Source organism: Tursiops truncatus, chromosome 14 (assembly GCF_011762595.2).
Source record: "Tursiops truncatus isolate mTurTru1 chromosome 14, mTurTru1.mat.Y, whole genome shotgun sequence".
Lineage (NCBI taxonomy): Eukaryota > Metazoa > Chordata > Mammalia > Artiodactyla > Delphinidae > Tursiops > Tursiops truncatus.
Window position 1 is genome coordinate 10,289,514 of NC_047047.1, and position 19,943 is coordinate 10,309,456.

The 19,943-nt window shown below is 47.4% G+C and overlaps 1 protein-coding gene across 11 annotated transcripts in view; it reads left to right on the top strand.

Moving 5' to 3' along the window:
* The window catches only part of BCL2L11 (BCL2 like 11), a 46,046-nt gene that overhangs the window by 14,333 nt on the left and 11,770 nt on the right, over nt 1-19,943 (top strand). For 8 of the 11 annotated variants that reach the window (XM_033838114.2, XM_033838115.2, XM_073791119.1 and 5 more), the window contains one exon: nt 14,313-14,422. The exons of 1 other annotated variant lie outside the window; for it this stretch is intronic. In XM_033838114.2, coding sequence (XP_033694005.1) covers nt 14,313-14,422 — 110 coding nt within the window. Of the gene's footprint in view, nt 1-3,048; nt 3,500-14,312; nt 14,423-17,528; nt 17,654-19,943 lie in introns of those variants that run through there. 2 more of the 11 variants (XR_012325600.1, XM_073791124.1) reach the window with 2 other exon arrangements.

The window sequence follows — 19,943 nt, forward strand, 5'->3', positions numbered from 1 at the left end:
ACCTCATTCAGTCTTGCTGCTGCTGGGGGCTGGGCAGGTTCAGCTTCCCGCTAGGCCTTTCCCGCGGCCTGAGGTGGGGGAAGTGAGGGCTGACTCACTCTGACTTGTTCTGTCTCATTGCTCACCAGCGTTGGGTGGAGGTGGGGGCTGGGCCCGCTGATACATGGTGTGTATGTGTGTGTGTAGTGGCGACTCACCCTGCCTGGTCCCACCTCCATGCTGCATAGTCAAGGGGGAGCGTTAGCTGTCTTTGGGGCCCTGGAGGGGGTGGGGGGAATCACAGCATCATCTGTTTCCACTGGGCAGGGCCTGGGAGGTCAGCTCCCTGCCTAACCTGCCAGTACCACCTGAGTGGTTTCAGAGCACCAACCACTCCTGCTGGGCAGGGGGATGGGCAGCGGGCAGTGTTCAGCTGCAGTAGGGTGGGTATGGCCAAAAGGCTTTCTGTTGGGGGCCCCCATTCCCCAGTCCTTTGGCTAAAGAGAACAGCTTTCCTTGGATAGTTTTCTCTCTGCCTGTCGGAGATCACGTTGCAGGCCTCTGCAGTGCCCTGGTCGGGAGGTATGGAGGGTATGAGCAAACCGGGGGACTCGCCACCCTGTCATTCCTCAAGCCCCGTGGTCCCCAGGCAGCCCACTCTCTTTCCCCTCTCAGTCCTCCGTGCTTAGTTGTAAAAAGGAGGACCTGGGGGAGTAGGGTGACCCCACCTTCATGGAGCTAAAAATCTGTATCTTCTTTGAACTATTTATGATTGCTATTGATTGGCTCTGGTTGCAAAGTACTACTCAGAATTTTAGAAGTCACCTCTTTCACCCTTTATTTTTATTCTCTATACGGAATAGTAGGATTTTAATGTCAGGAAGCGATTTAACAGTAATCCTAGCCACTTTTTTCACATACTAACTGCAGTATCTATTGTTGTGATTCCCCTGGTGACGTGCCCTCAGAGGGTACACACCACGCCACCCTCAAACGCACTGCCTGAAAATGTATGGGTGACACAAGTCTGATTCCACGTGCCATAAGGGAACTTCTCATTAGGAAAATGCTAAGTCTTGTAGTTCTGTGTGATTGGACTCTAAGGCAGGAGAAAGATCAATCATCCACTGATTTGTTTTGGTTAGTATTTAGGGCCTTTGTGGTATTAGATTTCTAGATAGACATACGCACATAATTGCCGGTTGAATGCTCGACTGTCTTGATGTCTTGCTTCCTGACCTACTTTAAAACCACTGAATCGGAGCACTTGCCCAGTGCCCGAGTCTCTGCACGCCCCTGGTCTGTGGTCACCCTGCCCGTGTTGGATGGGACTCCCCGTGGACCAGCACCCTCCCACGCTGGAGTCCAGTGGTCTTCATTCCTCCTCTGTTGGGTCAGCCTCAGTCTTGGTGTATTCCTCCTGTGACACAATTTCCATCTGCTTTCACCTTCTGGTCACTGTCCTCTGGTCGTTCTGCTTGGTCAGTGGCCAGGACCCGTGCCGGGGCATGTGACCTAAGACTGCTTTGCTTCTCCGTGGAGGTCCTGTGGACCCAAAGCGAACGTCTGTCCTTTAAGACACGGCCGCCTTGGTCCTGTGCTGTGTCGGGCACTGGGCTGTGAGCACTGTGCCGCCCACCCGCCTGCCCACCCGCCGACCCTGCTCTGCAGGCACAGAACAGGGCCTGCCATTCCTTCCTCATGTAGGAAATGCTGGCAGAAGTGTTATGTGCAGAGGACTCATCGTGGCGTTGTTTTATACCAACCGGAAAACTATTGGCAGTCCAAATGGTATGGGAAAACGTCTACATTAGTGAGACTGTGGTGCTGTCTTCTAATGATGTTAAAAAGAATAGTCACGTGGAAAATGCTCCTGGTGTTACGTTCAATTTAAAAAGGTTACAGAGTTCTTGGTGACATCCTAGTGTCATAGTCTATAATAAAAATACCATAGTTTGGGTGGCTTCAATAATCAACATTTGTCTCACAGTTTTGGAAGCTGGAAGTGTGAGGCCAAGGTGCTGCCACGGTCCGGCTCTGGTGGGGTCCCTCTTCCTAGCTTGTAGGTGGCCACCTTCTCACTGTCCTCATGTGATGGAAGGACGGCAAGCTAGCTCCTTGACCTCCTCTTACAAGGGCGCTAATCCCATTCACGAAGGCTCCACCATCATGACCTAACCACCTCCCAAAGGCCCCACCTACCAAGTACCATCACACTGGGGAAGAGATTTTTAGCATATGAGTTTTGGGGTGGACATGGACATGTACTCCATAACATGTAATTTGGTATCAAGAAGTTTATCAGCATAACAAGAAAATTAGAAGGAAAATATATCAAAATGTTAATAGTGAATATTTTTGTATTCAACTTACAGGTGGTCTTACCTGTTTTTGTTTTTGTTATTGTATATGGAAAATGCTCATGGCTAGCATTTATAATACAATAAATTTAATAAATAATATATATTTAAAAATTTCTCTTAATGTTAATCTTCATTTTTGGTGTGCACAGCAGCTTGTCACTGTGGCACGCACGATTTCAGTATTAACTTGCTCATACGGTCCGCTGTTAACTGTCACGCCCCTTATGATTTCATCCAGATGAGATCAGGCTTTTGGCCCATCACCATGAGTACTTCGATGGACATTAGCCCCCTAATTTACTCTTTTGGGATCTGCCTCTTATTTTAGCAAAGTGAGTATTTTATTGTAGAACATCTTCATCTGGCAGGGTTCCCGGTTGATTCAGTGCCCGTGAGCTGCTACTGCCTTACCTGCAGGGCTGTGCGTGGGTCTGGAGCAGGGTCTGGATGGCATCCGGCTGTTCTCCAGACCCATGAGTGACCTGGGCAGGTCTGTTAGTCCCTCTGAGCTTCGGTTTCCTCATCCGTCAGGTGGAGACAGAAGTGCTCACTTCCAAGGTTGGGGGACTTTTGCATAAGCTACTGGGCAGAGAGCGGCTGGTAGGGACTCGGTCACTATTTCCTTCGCTGTGCAGTGACCATCGTGGCCACGGCAGGTCAGCAAGCATGACGTAATGAAATGTTCTTTTTTCCTTTCCATGGAAAGGAGCTGTCGTTTCAGAAGTTTAGGCAACTCACAGGGAAGTGAATTATCTGGAAGTGCTACTATAATTCTAACCCTGCCAGGTCCCAGAACAACAAACAAAAAAAGAAAATCTATTCTAAAAACTGGCCTGGGAGGGCAGGGGAGGTCCAACTCACCACCCCTCACCTGCCCATGAACCCGCACATCACCCTGAGAAGGAACCTTGGTGAACCTTTAGACCATGGAGAACCATCTGGAAACCCACGCTGCGCCTGGCTCTGCTGAACCGGGCCTGTGCTGGGGACACCTGTGGGAGACGGCCTATTGGATTTGGCAGAAACTTGACTGTAGTTCAAGATGTGTGTTTGGAGCAAGAATGGTCTGGAGACGTAAGACATAGGCTGAACTACTTTTTCCTGCAATCAGAAGTTATTGCATATTTTTTCAAAATAAAAGTTATTTTGTTCATGGATGTAGCATTAGAAATATTCATTGCCTGACTAGAATCAAGAATTTTAAAACAGCTTTTTAATTTTTTTCCCTTTTCCCTGAGGAAATTCTGCTCCTTTGGCCATCGTTAAATTTTGGTTTTTACTTCTGAGTGAGTGAATCATGAATCCTTGGGAACTTTTGCTTCACACACTGTGGGCTGACCGATGCCAACAGTCAGTACAAACATTTCCCTGGTGCACGAGTTGAAGCCCAGTTTATAAGAGGCAGGCCTTCGTGGTTTTAAGTATTTGCTTAGGATGAGTTGATATTCCCAGTGTCCTGTGGGAAACCCAAATTCACTTTGCATTTCCTCTGTTCTCTACCCTGGACCAGAGCCCCACTGCTCTTGAGTAGAGTTGTGGTTCAACCAGACGGTGATGAAGCAGACCAGCTCCTGGGAGGGGGCTGCCTGGCCACGTGTGCCCGCAGGCCAGGAGTGAGGGCTGTTCAAGGCCCCATCTCGTGCTGGAGCCAGGGCCTTGAAACCGGGCCTTCGGCACAGGTGTCTGGCTCTGCACAGGGCACGATGCTGCTTTTAGTTTGGGCTTTGCGGCCCGCCCTTAGGCGTGAAAATGGTTTTGGAGCTAACATTTCTAAAAAATGGAATCAAGCATTTCAGTCCAAGAGGGTGTATGTGTTAAAATTAAAACCGGTTCGACACAATGATTCTCGACTATCTGAGTCGCTTGGGAACTTTTTTTCCCCAAAATAAGTCATGTTCCTGGACTAGAGCATGCGTCCCACTCCAGTTCCTAAAACATTTTGATGTAAGTGATTGATAGATTTAGTGAGTGATTTGAGACCTTTAACAGAAGCTTGCTTATGTGGAAGGGACCTGTTTTTCTCTTGCAGAGGTGTGTCGGTGGGGATGAGCCACACTTGACAACCTTAGTTTGGGTGAGTTTGCCGGGGAAGAGGCTAAAAGAAGGTTTTTTCTTTGTTTTTCCATCCCTTGAGAAATTTCTTAATGCAGAGTAGTCTAGAAGTGAAACCTGGCTCTATGCTATGTTAGTATATATTTGAATTCAGACCTCAGTTTTACTTACAGCTGAGCATAAATTCTGCTCAACCGGTCAAAACAACCCGCCAACTTAAGGAAACGATTTGGTACGTGGCAGAACCACATATATTTGTTGATTTAGAGAATTCAGTGATATTTAAGACAGTGGATGAGTGCCCGTGATTCCCTCTTTGGTCGTGCAGATTTTATCACTGGGCTCGTGTGAAGCTTAGAACCGGGTTTTCTCTGTAAGGAAAGCCTGACACATACCATACACCACGCTTCGTTTTCTCTCCAGTTCTTTTTTCTGATAGTTTGATAGGAATTGTTGGAGTGGAAAGTTCCAGCAGGTGACCCAGGCCAGTCTCGGTCCTTCCTCTGATGCCGTCCATTCCCCGCCCCGGGGCAAGTCCCTCCACCTGCCTGGGGGCCGGTGTCCTCCTGAATTGGGAAGGTGTTGCAGCCAGTCTGCAGCGGTCAGAGCACTGAAGGGTATCTGGTGTGGGCGGGGTGGGAGGTGCTCTGGTTTGGAACGACCCTGTTGAGTCGGTATTGCACGGTGGTTTTCTCAGTGCGGGGGTAACCAAACTGTTGCACCCAGGATCTGAGCCCATGAGGGGGTAGAGCTTGGCCAGCAGCTGTGTCTCTGGAGGGGAAAGGGCATCGGGAGGAAGAGGAAGAACCTGAGAACCTGAGAAGATAAAAAGACCTTTGATAGCACCAGACGAGACATCTTTCAGTGCAGAATTCTGCACGTCTTACACTTGTATTTGCCCTAAGGCGGCGACTCTAGCTTCCATTCTTTCCCTGTGTTGGGGGGGGACGTGGCACAGCCATGGACAGAACATTTTTGTGGTTTGCAGAGAAGGCCTAGGATCCGCAGCCCCCCACCCCCCGAATTGCCGTGTCGCGTGCGGAGGTCAGGTGGTGGCTTGAACGAGGTCGGTACAGACTGGTCAGTGGATGAAGGAACTTGGGCTCCAACCATCTTTCTGATGGATCGCTCACGGTACCGGTCAGATTCTCTGCTCACTTTTTTAGCCTTTTGGTTTTCTTATTTTTTACACAGCGTTCAGTTCTTACACTTCTTTTTATCATTGAGTTTCCTACAAAAGGCTTTGGGGCTGTGTTTCCCTTTCAGCATAAACGTGCTCTCCAGACGCACGAGCTCTGTGAGTTTTTTAGGGAGAAGTCAGACAGCCCGATGGCAACAGACATATGTTTTGAGGCCAAATATTTAAGCCATCAAATGTCCAAACACAATGATTCCGTCCTTGTGATTATGCAAAATAGTGTCTGGAACTGAGGTGTAATGTTTCCTCTCTTGATAACGATGCGGGATAAAAAGAGGCAGCTGCGTCTTGTGAATCGGTTCGAAGTGGGAAGCTTTCATCATGCCTTCTGGTGTGTTATCAGTCACCATATATCTGCATTAACAGATGAGTGCTTCACTCCGTGCATTGCCGGTATAAATTTTAACTGCATAAATAAAATTATAGGCTTTTACACGTCTTAATTGGAAAGCTGTTTCGGATGTAGCTTTTCAGGATTCTGTATTTTGCCCCTTGCCTTGGTCTCCACTAGCATTAGGACAGAATAACAGGGACGCTTAAGACCTTCATGTGAACTAAGGAGAAGAGATTTTTCGTCACCTGTTTCCTGCCTCCAGCGTTCAACTTTATAGAGGAAGCCACACACACTCTGTAATCAAAAATTTTTATATTTGTAGTTTAAATTCTCATTTCCTCCCCCACATCTGATTTTGGACCAGGAACAACGGATGGTTACCGAAAGCTAGTAACTTCAGAATTGTTAACGCTTTATTTCTAAGGAACGGTCTTAAGTGAATTAACATGTACAGTTGTATGTTTACAACTTCCCTGGCTGTAACCACTTAGCCAATCCCAATCCAGAAATCACTTCTAGACTACTTTGCATTAACCTTAACCACTTAAGTCTTAACCACTGCCGGGGTTACAGTTTAACCCTGGCAGTGGTTAAGACGCCACGCTTCCACCGCAGGGGGTGAGGGTTCTATCCCTGGTTGGGGAACTAAGAGCCCACATGCTGCGTGGTGTGGCCAGAATAAAAGAAAATGAAAGGTCTCCAAAAAGCATTTCTCCTTTTGTAGTTTTGCTGGAGTGAGTAGTGAAATAAATGGTCTGCATAGGAATTTCCCTCCACTGTCAGTGGAAGGGTCATGAGGTTGGATTTGTTCTTCTGAGTAGGACGGCACAGGCACAGTCAAGTCCTCCGTGATATTCTGGAAGGAATCTAAGACTATGGAAATAGAGACACAGCTGTCCTGGAGACAGTGGGGCTAGCGGCAGTGTAGGGAAAGCAAGGAACAGTAGTGTCCTGTGTCCTGCTGCCCCCGGCCAGACCCACTGCAGACCACAGCCACACGCTATTCAGAGCATCATGTTTCTGGAGCGTCCCGAGGGGGACCCGAGTGGTGATGGAGGGCATTCCCAGGGCTCGTCGTAAAGGCATATGGAAGGAACTGGTTCCGGACCAGATCTGGGGCACGAGGTGGCAGCTGCATTGATTAAAAAGAGGGGTAATGATTGAGAGGGATCATAGATTGTCTTTGTAGCCCCAGGGGACAGAATCTAGATTGGGATCGGGGTTAGAAGAGAACATTCCAGTTCCCAGGAGGGAGAAGTTCGTAGCCCCTAATGCCTATCAGCGAGGACTGCAGTGCCTTAGGAAAAGGGGTGCACCAGGCCCAGGGCGGGCGACGAGGCATCATGGTGCAGGAGGCTCCTGCCAGGTCCCCCACCTGACGAAAGATGCTGGCTTCTGCTGTGACCCAGAGTTAGCGGGGTATGTCCTTGGACATAGACATAAAAACTCGGGATCTGGGTTTGCTCCTGGCCTTGGCTTCTTGAAAATATGTGTGTTAGAGGACAGCTCAGGGGAGATGGGTAACTAGGTCTTCTGAGGTTGAAGAAGGCATGACACATTCATCTTAATGCCTTTAGATTCATATTTTATTGTAGGATGCAGTTAAGGTCAAAGGGGGAAGATACGAACACTAGTTTCCAGACTTCCAGCTTCACAGCCTTGGTTTACCTGCAGTTTCCAAATGGTCAGACTGGAAATTGATCAAAGCAGCGTATTTTGATTTTCTTACTCACGGCCACGTAAAAGCAGTGGGCAATACACATGGAAAGAGTAAGTATGAAAACCCTGGCTACATCTCATTCGCTTTCTTAGTTTTTTTTTTTTTTTTTTTGTCCTAACAGCTATTTATAAAGCACCGTCTTGAATTCATGCAACTGCTCAGGCTTGACCCATGTGTGTACCAGGGAAAAACAGGTTTAGGAACTTCATGAGTACTGATGCGGAATACTATCTCTTGATTTTATTTCGAATCCAGTTCGTTTTCATCCAGTGGTTCAGTGGAATTGATACAGTATTTATCAAAAAATAAAGTGATGGAATTGAGAAATAATAGACCCAGAAGGGGAGGTGTGTGTGTGTGTGTGTGTGTGTGTGTGTGTAATTGGGTTCTGGCTCGTTTGCTTTCTGAGAACCATCAGAGTTCAAGGTGATTTCTGATAGCATTTACTGCAGTCAGTAAATGATAGTAAATGACTGATAGTCAGTTACTGTCATGGCAGCGGCCCTCCTTCCCCTGTGGCTGGGAATTCTGGAGCTGCTGAGACAGCTCCGTCCCTCAGGTGGGTTTCCTATGGAAACCTTGGCCAGCTGTCTGGTTGCTTCCTTCTTGTAAATCTCAACTGATAAAGATATTTCTGAAGATAGCCCCTTAAGTAAGGAGACTGTTGGGTTGAATAAACATCCCAGAATTTTTACTTCTCCAAATGAGTGTCGACCTTCACAGCGGCCACCTGCGCGAGCAGTGCTTCCCCGAACATTTTTGGAGCATCTTTTTTGGAATTGTTTCAGCCCTGTTTTCAGAGCCAACAGGAAGTGGTCCTTTATGTCTTTTGGTTCAATCTAGAGTCTCCTCAGGGATAAAGATGGGCAGCCCTGAAATGCCAGGAGGAGGGGCTGGCTTTCTGCTCCACAGTCCCTGGTAAGTGCCGGGCAAAATGAGCACTTATTTGCCTAAGTATTATGTTCTGTGTTTAAAATAAAAACAATTTCTTCAAAGTCATACATTCCGCATCTCTTCAGGGACCAAGAAACCCTTTCTCAACTCTGAGTTGAATATTGATTGAGAGCTCAGTTCATGTTGATTAGTTGAAAATGTAATCTCAATTCTACCCCAGTATTTGTAGCTCAGCGAACATCTGAAAACAGTATAGAGTGAAATGTTTCCGTGGATTTTCGTTTGGTTTCTGGTTCTGCACTTGAAGCTCCAGTAGTGATGTGCTGGGAACTCAAACAGCCGCTGGCCCTGGGACGTGAGAGCATCCTGTCCCCAAGGATGATTGCAGTGATGTGAGCGCACGTGTAAGACATGGTCCCGCCGCCCCCAGGATGGTTCTCGTCATCCGCACAGCAGCCCAGCCGGGTGTGGAAAGATGGCAGTGCACGTCAGAATGTGACCGCAGCTCCTTTGAACACCTGCCGATCGGAACAGTGGGGTGGAAGCGGTTGGACGTTTAGGAAAAATCAGAAGGTTTGGCTTGACGGATGTCGAGCTCATTATGCATCGACAATCTCGTTTTTTTAAATTTTCCCACTCTCGCTGGCGGCGCTACAGAAAGCCCTTTCCGAAAGCCTCAGCCTGATTTCACTATCAGCCACTTAACCACGATATTAATTTTTTTCAGTCTCTGAGCTTTTAAGATTTGGAATTACCCTCTAGGCTGGAAACTAGTTTTGTAGCTGAACCACAACAGTTAATGCAATACTGCACATCTTTCAGTAACTCAGAGTTCTTTGGCGTTGAAAAAATGTCCTCCTTTCTACCCACCCGGCACACTGGTATAGAAAAATAGATTAATCAGAGACCTCGTGGTTGTTTTGGTTTGGGGTTTTTTTTTCCTATAGGAAATCAGGTTACCTGAAATGCTAGATTCTGAAATGCTAGATTTCAGAAGACTCTAGCATTGTTTCCAAGAGTTTTGATGAAAATTCAGCTAACATATCGCACTTTTGACAGAATTGCCTGTGTGACACAGTTGCATTCCAAAGTTTTGATTAGTGGCTTTGGTTAGAAAATCTGGGCCCAGCAAGTTCCCCAGCTCAGAATGGTGCTTACAGGATCGGAGCCGGCCTCGTGTGGACTTCTGGTTACAGCTTTGCAGCAGTAGCTTTACATTAAGAGCTGCTTATATTTCATTGTGCTTTTCCTCTTCCCTCCCCTCTCTCCTTTTAGCACCAGGTTTATGGCATGAAATGCTTTCTTTTTTTTTTTTTTTTTTTTTTGTGGTACGCGGGCCTCTCTCTGTTATGGCCTCTCCCATTGCGGAGCACAGGCTCCGGACGCACAGGCTCAGCGGCCATGGCTCACGGGCCCAACCACTCCGCGGCATGTGGAATCCTCCCGGACTGGGGCACGAACCCATGTCCCCTGCATCGGCAGGCGGACTGTCAACCACTGCGCCACCAGGGAAGCCCGAAATGCTTTCTTAAATGCTGAAATTACATTTTCTGTGGGTGAAAATGCACCTCATCACAGTTTCCCCTTTGAAGTTCTTATGTTTCTGTAAAATTGCCTTAGTTAAAAATGTGATCTAAGTAATAAGAGCTTTTGTTTCAAATAAAGACCCATTTTATTGACGAGGTGTCAGTATTTGCCGCTGTTAAGCACATTGCAGAGAGCATAATAAAATGTTTATGTTTGATGCTTATCTGTCTTACAGGCTAGAGATATAAATGTAAATGATCTTCTTGATAAGTGGATTATATTAGCAAGGGAGCAGGCAGATTGAGTATCTAGAAAGGATTGTAGGAGTGAGGGTGTGTTTTTTGAGTATCCCCTGCCCTTGAACCCCACCAGCTCCAGGTTCACCTTTGGAAGACCGAGCCCTGGATCTCTTCCGCATCGTGGTGGTTCGTGCTCTGGTCACTGTGGGGCAGAATTCAGCAAACTGGTGATAAAGGGAATAAAAACCTTAATTCTGGCTCCGACCAGTGCCGCCGTGGGGCTGACAAGCAAATTCTCAGGTCAGCCAGACCCCATTCTTAGCCCTGCTAGGTTCTCATGTGACATGAGACCGCATGTGACAGACACCAGCATTAAACTAGTGACGAAGTTAAGGAAGAGCCCCCGGCACCCCCGTCACCACCAGAAGGAGACATTTTGTTACTTGAGAAGTAATCTTTGAAATTTAGGTGGCAAAAATCCACTGTATTAACTGAGATTAAGGCCACCATTTTAAAATATAGGAATAGGATGCCTTTGAAAATATTCAAAATAGAATTTTTAGCTTACGATCTTACCTTAAAACCAACACTGTCTGTATTTATGGGCTAGGTTTTATTGCAGGGTGAACGTTGGTCATTCATTTTAGGTTTATTCAAGAAATAAGAACAGTATTTGCTTCTCAAAAAACTCCAGTTCTTGGGGGCTTCCCTGGTGGTGCAGTGGTTGGGAGTCCGCCTGCCGATGCAGGGGACGCGGGTTCGTGCCCCGGTCCGGGAGGATTCCACATGCCGCGGAGCAGCTGGGCCCGTGAGCCGTGGCTGCTGGGCCTGCGCGTCCGGAGCCTGTGCTCCGCGGCGGGAGAGGCCACAACAGTGAGACGCCCACGTACTGCAAAAAAAAAACCTCCAATTCTTAAAGCCAAGTGGTGATAGCTGCTGTGTTAGAGTAGTCTAGACACATCAGTCTCCTTTGCAAATGTTAATTTATAGTGTATGTTACTATTCTATAGAAACTTCAAAAAATATATATACCTAAACACAGTTGCTAGCTCTCTTACTGATCTGTTTTATCAGTTAGTGTATGCTAAGCCTGGTCTAACCAATTATCTTTGGCTAATACAACTCTCCTGACTCCTGAGTGTTCTCCAAAGACACACGTCTGGGCCCCAGAACTGACCCGTGGTTTCTTCCCCCTGCTCAGGATTTCTCAGGGCCTGGTCCGTGGACTGTCTGCACCAGGAGCTTGTAAGAGTACAGCTTCCAGGGCCTCACTGCCAGACCACGGGGATGTGTTTCTCTCTGGGCATTTATTGAAGCTAGCAGTTAGAACTCTTCTTTCTGCAGAAGAAACATCTGCTTATCTTCTTCCCCCCACAAACAGCAGGGCATTTGTCTCTAAGATGAACAAGTTGGATCTGGCCCCCAAGGTTCCACATGTGCTTCTCAGCTGCTGGCCAGGTTGACGCAGTCACTAGGTGCTCATTTTGATGTGCACCGGCTCCAATGGTGGTGCTTCTGGCCGTCAGCCCTCCCGTGAGCCAGACAGAACTTTCTAAACCACATAGGTAAGTGAGGGTGTTAAAGAGAATTCAGGAGCCTTCACCTGCAGGTTGGGGGAAGTTAACCGGGGGAGTTAACTTCGTTTTGTGTTACAAGAATATAAGGTATGAGTATCCTTGTCCAGAAGAAGTTTATCATTTAGTTGAAGTCTAGCATTTAATCTGCAGGGATGTGAGCTCGTGGGAGCAGGGCTTGGGCATCTTTGGTTGCTGTGCCCAGACCATCTCCTGAGCAGTATCTGGCTCATGGGCATTCATATTCATTGGGTAAATTAGTGAGTGTCTTGATTTACTGAACCTTGGGTAACTTGCCAACAGTTTTTACCAGTCTGTCATCTTCGTAAAACATGCAGCCTAGATTTCACAGATTTTCTTTGGATAATTGGCATTTCTGACTCTAGGATTGAGGGCAGATTTACTCTCTCGAAGAGAGCCAAGTGTAGTGAGAAAGGAGTGGGACTCTGGAGCCCAGGAGTGGTGGGTGACAGGGGTTCTGAGCGACCACGTGGCATCCTGTGCGCTGGTCTGGTCACTTGTATCTGTGGATACATGCGTCTCCCTGAGCTAACCTTGCAGGTGATGACCACAGTGTTCATTCTAAGAAAAGAGGCTTTTTCTTAGAAAAAGGGGAGTTAACTTTGTAACAACAGCTGCTAAAGTCAGGGAAAGAGCACTTGATTGGCTGATAGTATGAAAAGATAGTAATGATTTGGTACCTGTGATGGACAAAATCCTTAAAGCACTGCAAACCCAGGAGAAGGGAGTGAACTATTACAGACCACTTGGCATCACATATACCCTGAAATTCTGTTTTCTGCCGGTTTAGCTACTTAAACTTTAATTTTAATAGGCTTGTACAGAGTAACGATGGAATTTGTGACAGAGGTACCGCCAAGGCAGTTTTCTGTGTGCTTGGAGGGGTGTTCAGGGGACATGCCTGGCGTATCCCAAAAGTTTCCTGTCATCAGCCTTTGTGCGCTTCACCAGGCGTCCTTGGGGAAATCTCCCCTCTGGCTCGTTGCCAGCACAGATGATTCTGGAGAGGATGCACGTGTGTTCTTTGTTCAGTGCCCCCACACCTGTGCACACGCGCGCGCGCGCGCGCACACACACACGATGCCCTGCCTCTCAGCCTTTGTGGGATCATCGATCATTTCTCTTGGGTGAGGGCCGGGGGTACAGAGAAGTTGGGGCAAGAGATTGAGAAGACTTGGTAAAAACTCAAGAGTTCACTTTTAAGTGCTTTTGTAGACCTAGGAACCAACAGCACTTTTATTTGTAACGATAAATAAAACTCTTAATACAACATACAAGATTTTTTTTTTTTTACAAAAATACAAAAGAGGAAGCTATATTCATGTTATGGCAAAATCTGATTATGATAGGTGCTTAAATTTTTCGCTGTGGTTAAAACATAACACGTGTGTTTAATTGCCAGCAGAGTGCTCCTTTTAACAGGAAGTTAGCGTAAGCCGCATGTGAATAGCAGTTGAAATCCAATAATCTCATCTCTTTTCCTGTTACCCGTGTTACCCAGCTGTTCTCTGAGTGTGGAGAACACTTTTCTTCGTGGTACTTGGAGATATCGTCTTCCTGATGCTGGTGGGATCTTTGGACAACTCACAGTTTTGTGCTCCATTTTTGGCCATCACGTGGCTTTGAAATGGGCTCATTAACCGACGGCTGAATGCACTGGGTGTAGATGGGAGTGACAGCTTAATGAAAGGGTGAACCTCCCTCTTTTTTCTCCTTTCAAAAAAGCCTTTGCTCTTACACCCAAAACATTTCCTCTCTCCATGTGGTGTTTGCAGACTTGAGCCATCTTTATTGGCTGCATTAATATCGAAACAAAACATGCAATTATGCTTTCATTTGGCCCCTTGGTGGCACTTGTGCAGACTGGCTGTGTATCACTGCACCTCCTTCCATGGAAACAAGCTCATTCAGTTCTCAGGTTTTCACTGACTTTGCTTTGAATACAACCATTTCATGTTCCTCGCTGACGTGTGACATTTTCCTAGGAATTTTACCTTGCCTTAAGATCAAAATATAATAGTTACTTTACGGACAGCCTAAATCTTTACACTCTCATATGTTTCGAGGCTATTTCTTGGGCAGCATCCATTGTGCCGTTGTTGTGTTAGTTTGCCTTCTCGAAATGGAAGTATGTAATTCACTGGCCAGGAGATTTTTAAATTTGGCAATTCTGAATCTCCAGTTGTTGTTGAAAATGAAATTACTCTGTATGCCTTATTCATGAACCAGAGTTACGTAGCAGAGCCTGCCACCATAATCTCGAATGCATGATTGTAGCTCTTGAAGTTAGGGAGCGTCCCAAAACATGAAAGCGTGTGTGAGATGGGCTTGCTTCTAGAAACTGACCTTTGGGACTTTCTAAATGATCTATGGAAAACAATGTGATTTTTGTTCTGTTTGTTCTGATGCAGCTTCCATGAGGCAGTCTCAGGCTGTACCTGCAGATATGCGTCCGGAGATATGGATTGCGCAAGAGTTGCGGCGTATTGGAGACGAATTTAATGCATATTACCCAAGGAGGGTAATGATGTTTTCTTTACCCCCTTTCTCCCTCACACCCTACCTCTCCCTGCCATTTAAAAAAAAAGAAAAGAAAAGAAAAGAAAAGACTAGTAATAATCCTGTGCTTATTCTGGAAATGAGCGGTATTACCTATGTGTGACCTACCATTCTTCCTCCTTTCCCATTTTCCATTTGTTTTATGGCTGAATGTAAGTGGTGGCCATTAGACAAAATCCGAGGCCGACCAAGGGATGGTAGGAGCACAAACCTTAAATTCTCCATGCTTGAAAAAAAAGGGATTCTGTATATGCTTTGAAATATTCCCATATAAATACTAACGTAGTCCTCAAGCCAGAGAGGGAGTTGCAGCCCTCCCTGGAGGCAGTTTGGGTCAAAAGTAAAGAAATTTTTAAATTTCCATCTTAGCCAAAGGGAACGATGCCAGCTCTTAAAGTAGAAGTCTCCCCTGTGATTTGCCAGGCAATGAGTCAGAGCAGGGGGGCCTCTGTCATTCCAGCCCCCACTGCTGTCCTTGGTGTTCATTTATTGAAATGTATTAGGAGGCCGATAATTCATAGCCTGTAATCGGGGGTATAAAAATTTTATACCTCACATTGAGTGCCACTGGGATTTTTGAGGTGTGCTGTTGGGTTAAAAAAAAAAAAAATCAGCCTTAGATCCTACTCTGCAGGCACAGAGTGTATTTTGTTTTGCCCAGGGGCCATATATGTTACCATTTGGACACCTTATTCCCATGGAAGACATTTTAAAATGGGTAGGGTTTAACTCAGGGAGTCAGGCTCTTAGCAGCATGTGTGACTACTTCCTGCAGGGGTGCACCAGCAAATGTGTGAGAGAATGTGATTTTGGCTTTGCTAACCTTTTTTCTGGCAACCATGTATGAAGGTATTTCTGTTGATGTATCGAAAAGGAAGTACTTAACAATTATTTTCTACAAAATAAGATTTAATATCATTCTTTCTTACTGTGTTACTTTCCATCTGACTCCTTTTCTGTCAAACATTATTGTTTCCTATAATACTTTTTAAAGATTTTTTTTTTCTTTCTTTTTTCTTCTGGAGGGAGTTTATGCTTAGGACCCCCCAATATTTCTGCCCTGCTTTCAATGTTAGTCTCTTTTGTAGCTAGCTGTTGCTTAGTGAACAGATGTTACCTGTAAATTGCTTTCAGTCAGTCTTGTTTTCCTGTTACGTGCAATGCCTGTTCAGCTTTTTTAAACATACGTGGAGATGTTTTCCCATTACAAGAGAGTCTTTTATTGCTTCAGTATAGAATCTCCAGAAGGGAGTCAGGGAGTTTCAGAAAACTCACACTGGATCCTCTTCATACCTTCTACAGGGCGTGTATGTGTGTGTGTGATGGGAAATGTGCTGTCGTGTGATTCTGTCATTAAACGGGAAATGTCACATTGATGAACGGGCTCCGGAATTTCTTGTGATACTGGGTCTAGCTGGCAGGATGCCCGGCGGCCTACACCTGACGGGGACCTGCTCACAGAACATAAATTCCCTGTCAGCCTAGATCTGAAATGGCAGTCACTTTGGCAAGGTGGGTTGTTGTGTAATTTGCCACAGAAGTTACCGTTGCCCTAGTTTCTTCTGCCTCGGTTTCGCTGGTGGGGTTTCGGGGTTACTGTTTGTGTGTGGACTTGGCTCTCCCGCTTGACTAGGAGACAGTGGTCAGAAACAGGGCCCTGGGATATTCGGGACGTCGGTCCCTTTAAGAGGGTAGGCTGAATATATCCAGTCCTGATTCTGGAACGTGTCACGAATCCAGCAGGAAGAGGTCACTTCTGACGGCTCTGGCGGCTTCTCAGGCTGAGCCTGGGCCGTGAACTGATGGGCGTGCTGGGCCTGCCGCCTCCCCATCCCGTCTCAAAGCGGATGGTAGAGGTCCTTAGGGCTCCAGGTCTGGCTTGGCTGGGGCTCCGCAGGAGAAGTGAGGCTGCCGGCCTCCGGTGCCTTCAGAGTCCGGGGAGCTCTGGACACCGAGATGAGTCAGCACAGCTCCATCCTCCGGGGGTTGGATCAGAACCTTTGGCCAGAGAGCCAGGTGTGTTTAAGAAGGTTTTGCAAAAGTTTCTCTTTGAACTTACATGAAGTATCGATGACTCTGCGATTGACGTGAAGTATCGGTGACTCTGCAGAGCTTTCCCCCGAGCCTACCTGGATGGGTCTGGCTGATGCATCTCTGTGGTGGCCCCGAATGCTCGGTGGTGAGACATGGGCTAGGGAGGGGGGGCGGTGTTGGAGCACAGCCACGCCCACACGTAGGCTGCCGAGGTGCGGGACCGTTCAGATCACGTGCAGAGGAGACACAGGCCATCGGGTGGTCTTCATCACCAAGCCTCTCCCGTGCAGGTGGGGGAAGAGCCTCTCAGAGTTCACACCCCGCCTTCCCACCGTGTTCCCAGCGTTATTACACGGTTTAATGTTGAAGATGCTCATATGTTTTTTCAAATGAGCTGTAACCTGTTCTCAGTGCTTTGGGTAAGATAAATAGAAGTGAGTCTCATTGCAGTAGTTCTCAGTATTTGTAATCGTGAACCTTATTTGGCATCTCTTAAAAAAGAACCAGTGCAAAAATGCAGTCGCTAATCATTGAAAGGACTCTAGCTTTCTAAGAAGGCTGGAATATCGGGGGAGGAGTAGGGACACACTCTAGCTTATCACCTCATTTTTCAAAAACGAAACAAACTTATTCTCCAGGTCTTAGAAACAGCCAGTTGAAAACAGCAGACTCTGAAACTCGGGATAGTGACACAGTGACCCCAGGGCCGCAGAGGCCTGTCTTAAGAGTTGTTGGATTCAAAACAGTCCATTGTCTGCAGTCACACTGATGGGCCATTGTTGAATATTGGGGGTGGAAACCTGGGGAGGAAATGGGAGGGATTTTGCTTCCAAGTTACGCACTTGTCTGTCCGGGGAGGTGTCCCTTCTTGGCAAGCAGAGTCCGTCGCCACGCTGCTGTATGGTGGATCGGAGCCTTTTAAACATTCAGTGTCTCTACTTGCTTAATACTTTTACAGTACGTTTTGTAAAGTGTTGGTCTTTTGTTGCCATAAGCCTTGCGAAGCCTGACAGGATATTTTCCCGTTTTTTCAGTTAGAGCAATAGAGGAAGTTGTCGTGTAGTTGTCATGTGCTCAGTGCACTTGAGGGCAGTGGGGAAGCATATGAGACGGAGCTGTGGAGTCTGAATCCTTGAAGCAGGAGGTGAGAGAGGCACAGGTGAGCGCAAAGCCCCGGTGCATGTTCCCTTCTCCTTTTGTGACTCGGTGGGTGTCGTCGCCCCAAATGAACCCTGCCAGGGCAGGGCGACCCGCCCCTCTACCTGATGGGAGTTTTACTGCTCCAAGTCTGGTGTATATTTGTAACTTTCTGTTTTGAAATAATTGCAGACTTTGACGCCAAAGTTGCAGGAATGGTACAAAGACCCCTCTTGTATCTGCCACGCGAGTCCCCTGCTTTTAACATTGTGCCATGTTTGCTTTAACGTCCTCCCTCCTTGTACCTACCTGTGTGCAAACTATTTTCTGAACTCTTCGAGAACGAACTGCAGGCACGATACTCCTTTACTCTTAAATTCCTCAGTGTGTCCTTCCTAAGAATAAGAGTATTCTCTCGTGCAGCCACAGAGTAATTAGCAAGATTGGGAAATTAACAACGTGGCAGTACTGTCGTGTCGTCTGTGGGTCTCATGCAGACTTCGCCAGTCGTCCCAACAGTGTGACATTGTGTCCTCCTCCGTGCATCGTATCGGGAGGCACTGGGTGTCAGTTTGTCCCATTCCTGGGACTCTGGTCAGAGGTGGTGTCCTCCACTACAAAGTCAGTACTTTTCCATTTATCATAGAAGGAAAGTGTGTATAAATGAGGAAGAACTTCCCTTTCTCCCCTGTGTTTACTTCGTTTGTAAACTTTAGTTCATGGGTCCGTGTTTAGTTCAGCAGCTTATTATGTGTTCCTCTCGATACTTAATGCTCAGATTGTCACAGATTTGGCCAGTGGCAGCCCCGTGGTGCGTCTCCACCATGTCATTAGGCATTAAAGTGCTGCAGCAGCCTAGGCACACACAGAGCACGTAGTGGGACAAAACCCAAGGGTCCAGAGAAGTGGTGGAGCTCTGGGATCTGTTGCTGGATGACCTGCAACCATACGGTGTCCTGGCTCCATAGCTCCCCATGTCCAGCTCTGTGAGATTCCGGGGAGGGAGGGCGAGGGCTCTCAGGGAACACCGGGCAGCCAGGGACGTCAGTGGGGAAACTGCATCTCTCTCTGGGGCTTTCTGAAGAGGGCAAGCAGCTGGCTGGGAGCCGCGGTGCAGCAGCTGGCACCTTGATGCCTCCTCTTCCCCATGGGTGGGCGCCCCCACCCAGACAGCCAGCTTTCCTGTTGTTTTTGATAGCCTCTGCTGGCTTCTTTCGCCATTCAGAAATTGCGTGAGTGCAAGTCCAGGTCCCGTCTGCTGGAGGGAGCGTCAGCAGGTGTGGGCTCCGGTCCCCTGCAGGCGTGGGATGCCCTGTGCTCACCGCAGGTTCTTGGGGATGGTGTCCAACTGGATGGGATTCTTGGCCCTGGCTGGGGTTGCAGTCTGAGGCCATGGAGAGGGTGCTAGACCCTTGAGAACGTGAAGACACGTGCTCTTGGGGTGGTCAGCCCCGTTCTCTGACCAGCGTGCCCCGGCTCCCCCCTGCCCCCAGTACCGAGGCTAGGATCACTCGCCTTCTTGCCTTGCCATCAGCGTGTCCAGCCTAAGGCACTCTGTGCTCAGATAGGCTGCTCTTGGTTAGCGGTGGCATGGGGATGTCCCGGTGGGGGGCTGCGATGCTAGGACAGGCTCTCTAGAAGGGCCAAGAAGGAGATGAAAACCCTTTCATTGTTGGATCACAAGAGACAGTGTATCTTTTGTTCACACTGCCTGCCTCCTACTTCTGTCTCGGGCGTGTGCAGGCATGAATTGACCGAACGACATAGAGGGAAGCGTAGCCCTGAACCCCACAAGGTAGAGAAGAAAAGGTGGCTTGCAGGCTGGTTCTGAGGGAAACCACAGTTTAATCGGTGTCAACACATTAGCATTTTCATGTAAGTTGAGCCTGGAACATCAAAGGGGCTCTGGACGCTGACCCTCCTTGGAGTCAAAAATCCACGCACTGCCATCCCTGCCTCAAGACAAAGGAAGTTGATAAATGACTCACCCAAGGGCAGGAAGCTGAAACTGTTTGGACAGAATCAGGACTCAAACTCTAGTCCTTTTGATTCCACATATTGTGATCTCTAATTGAACACAAACTTTCCCCCCCACTTCGCTAATCTAAAGATCTGTAAAATGAAACAGGTACCAATACTGAAAAAAACCCGTGTGTAAGTGAACCTGCGCAGTTGAAACCCGTATTGTTCAAGGGTCAGCTGTACTGTATGTGAACTTGAAGTCTGTATGTGTCGTCTTTCCTAACAAGTGAAATTCCCCGTGCTGTTTGAGCCTCGTTTTCGGAAGGGCTGTTCTTCTATAGATGGTCTTC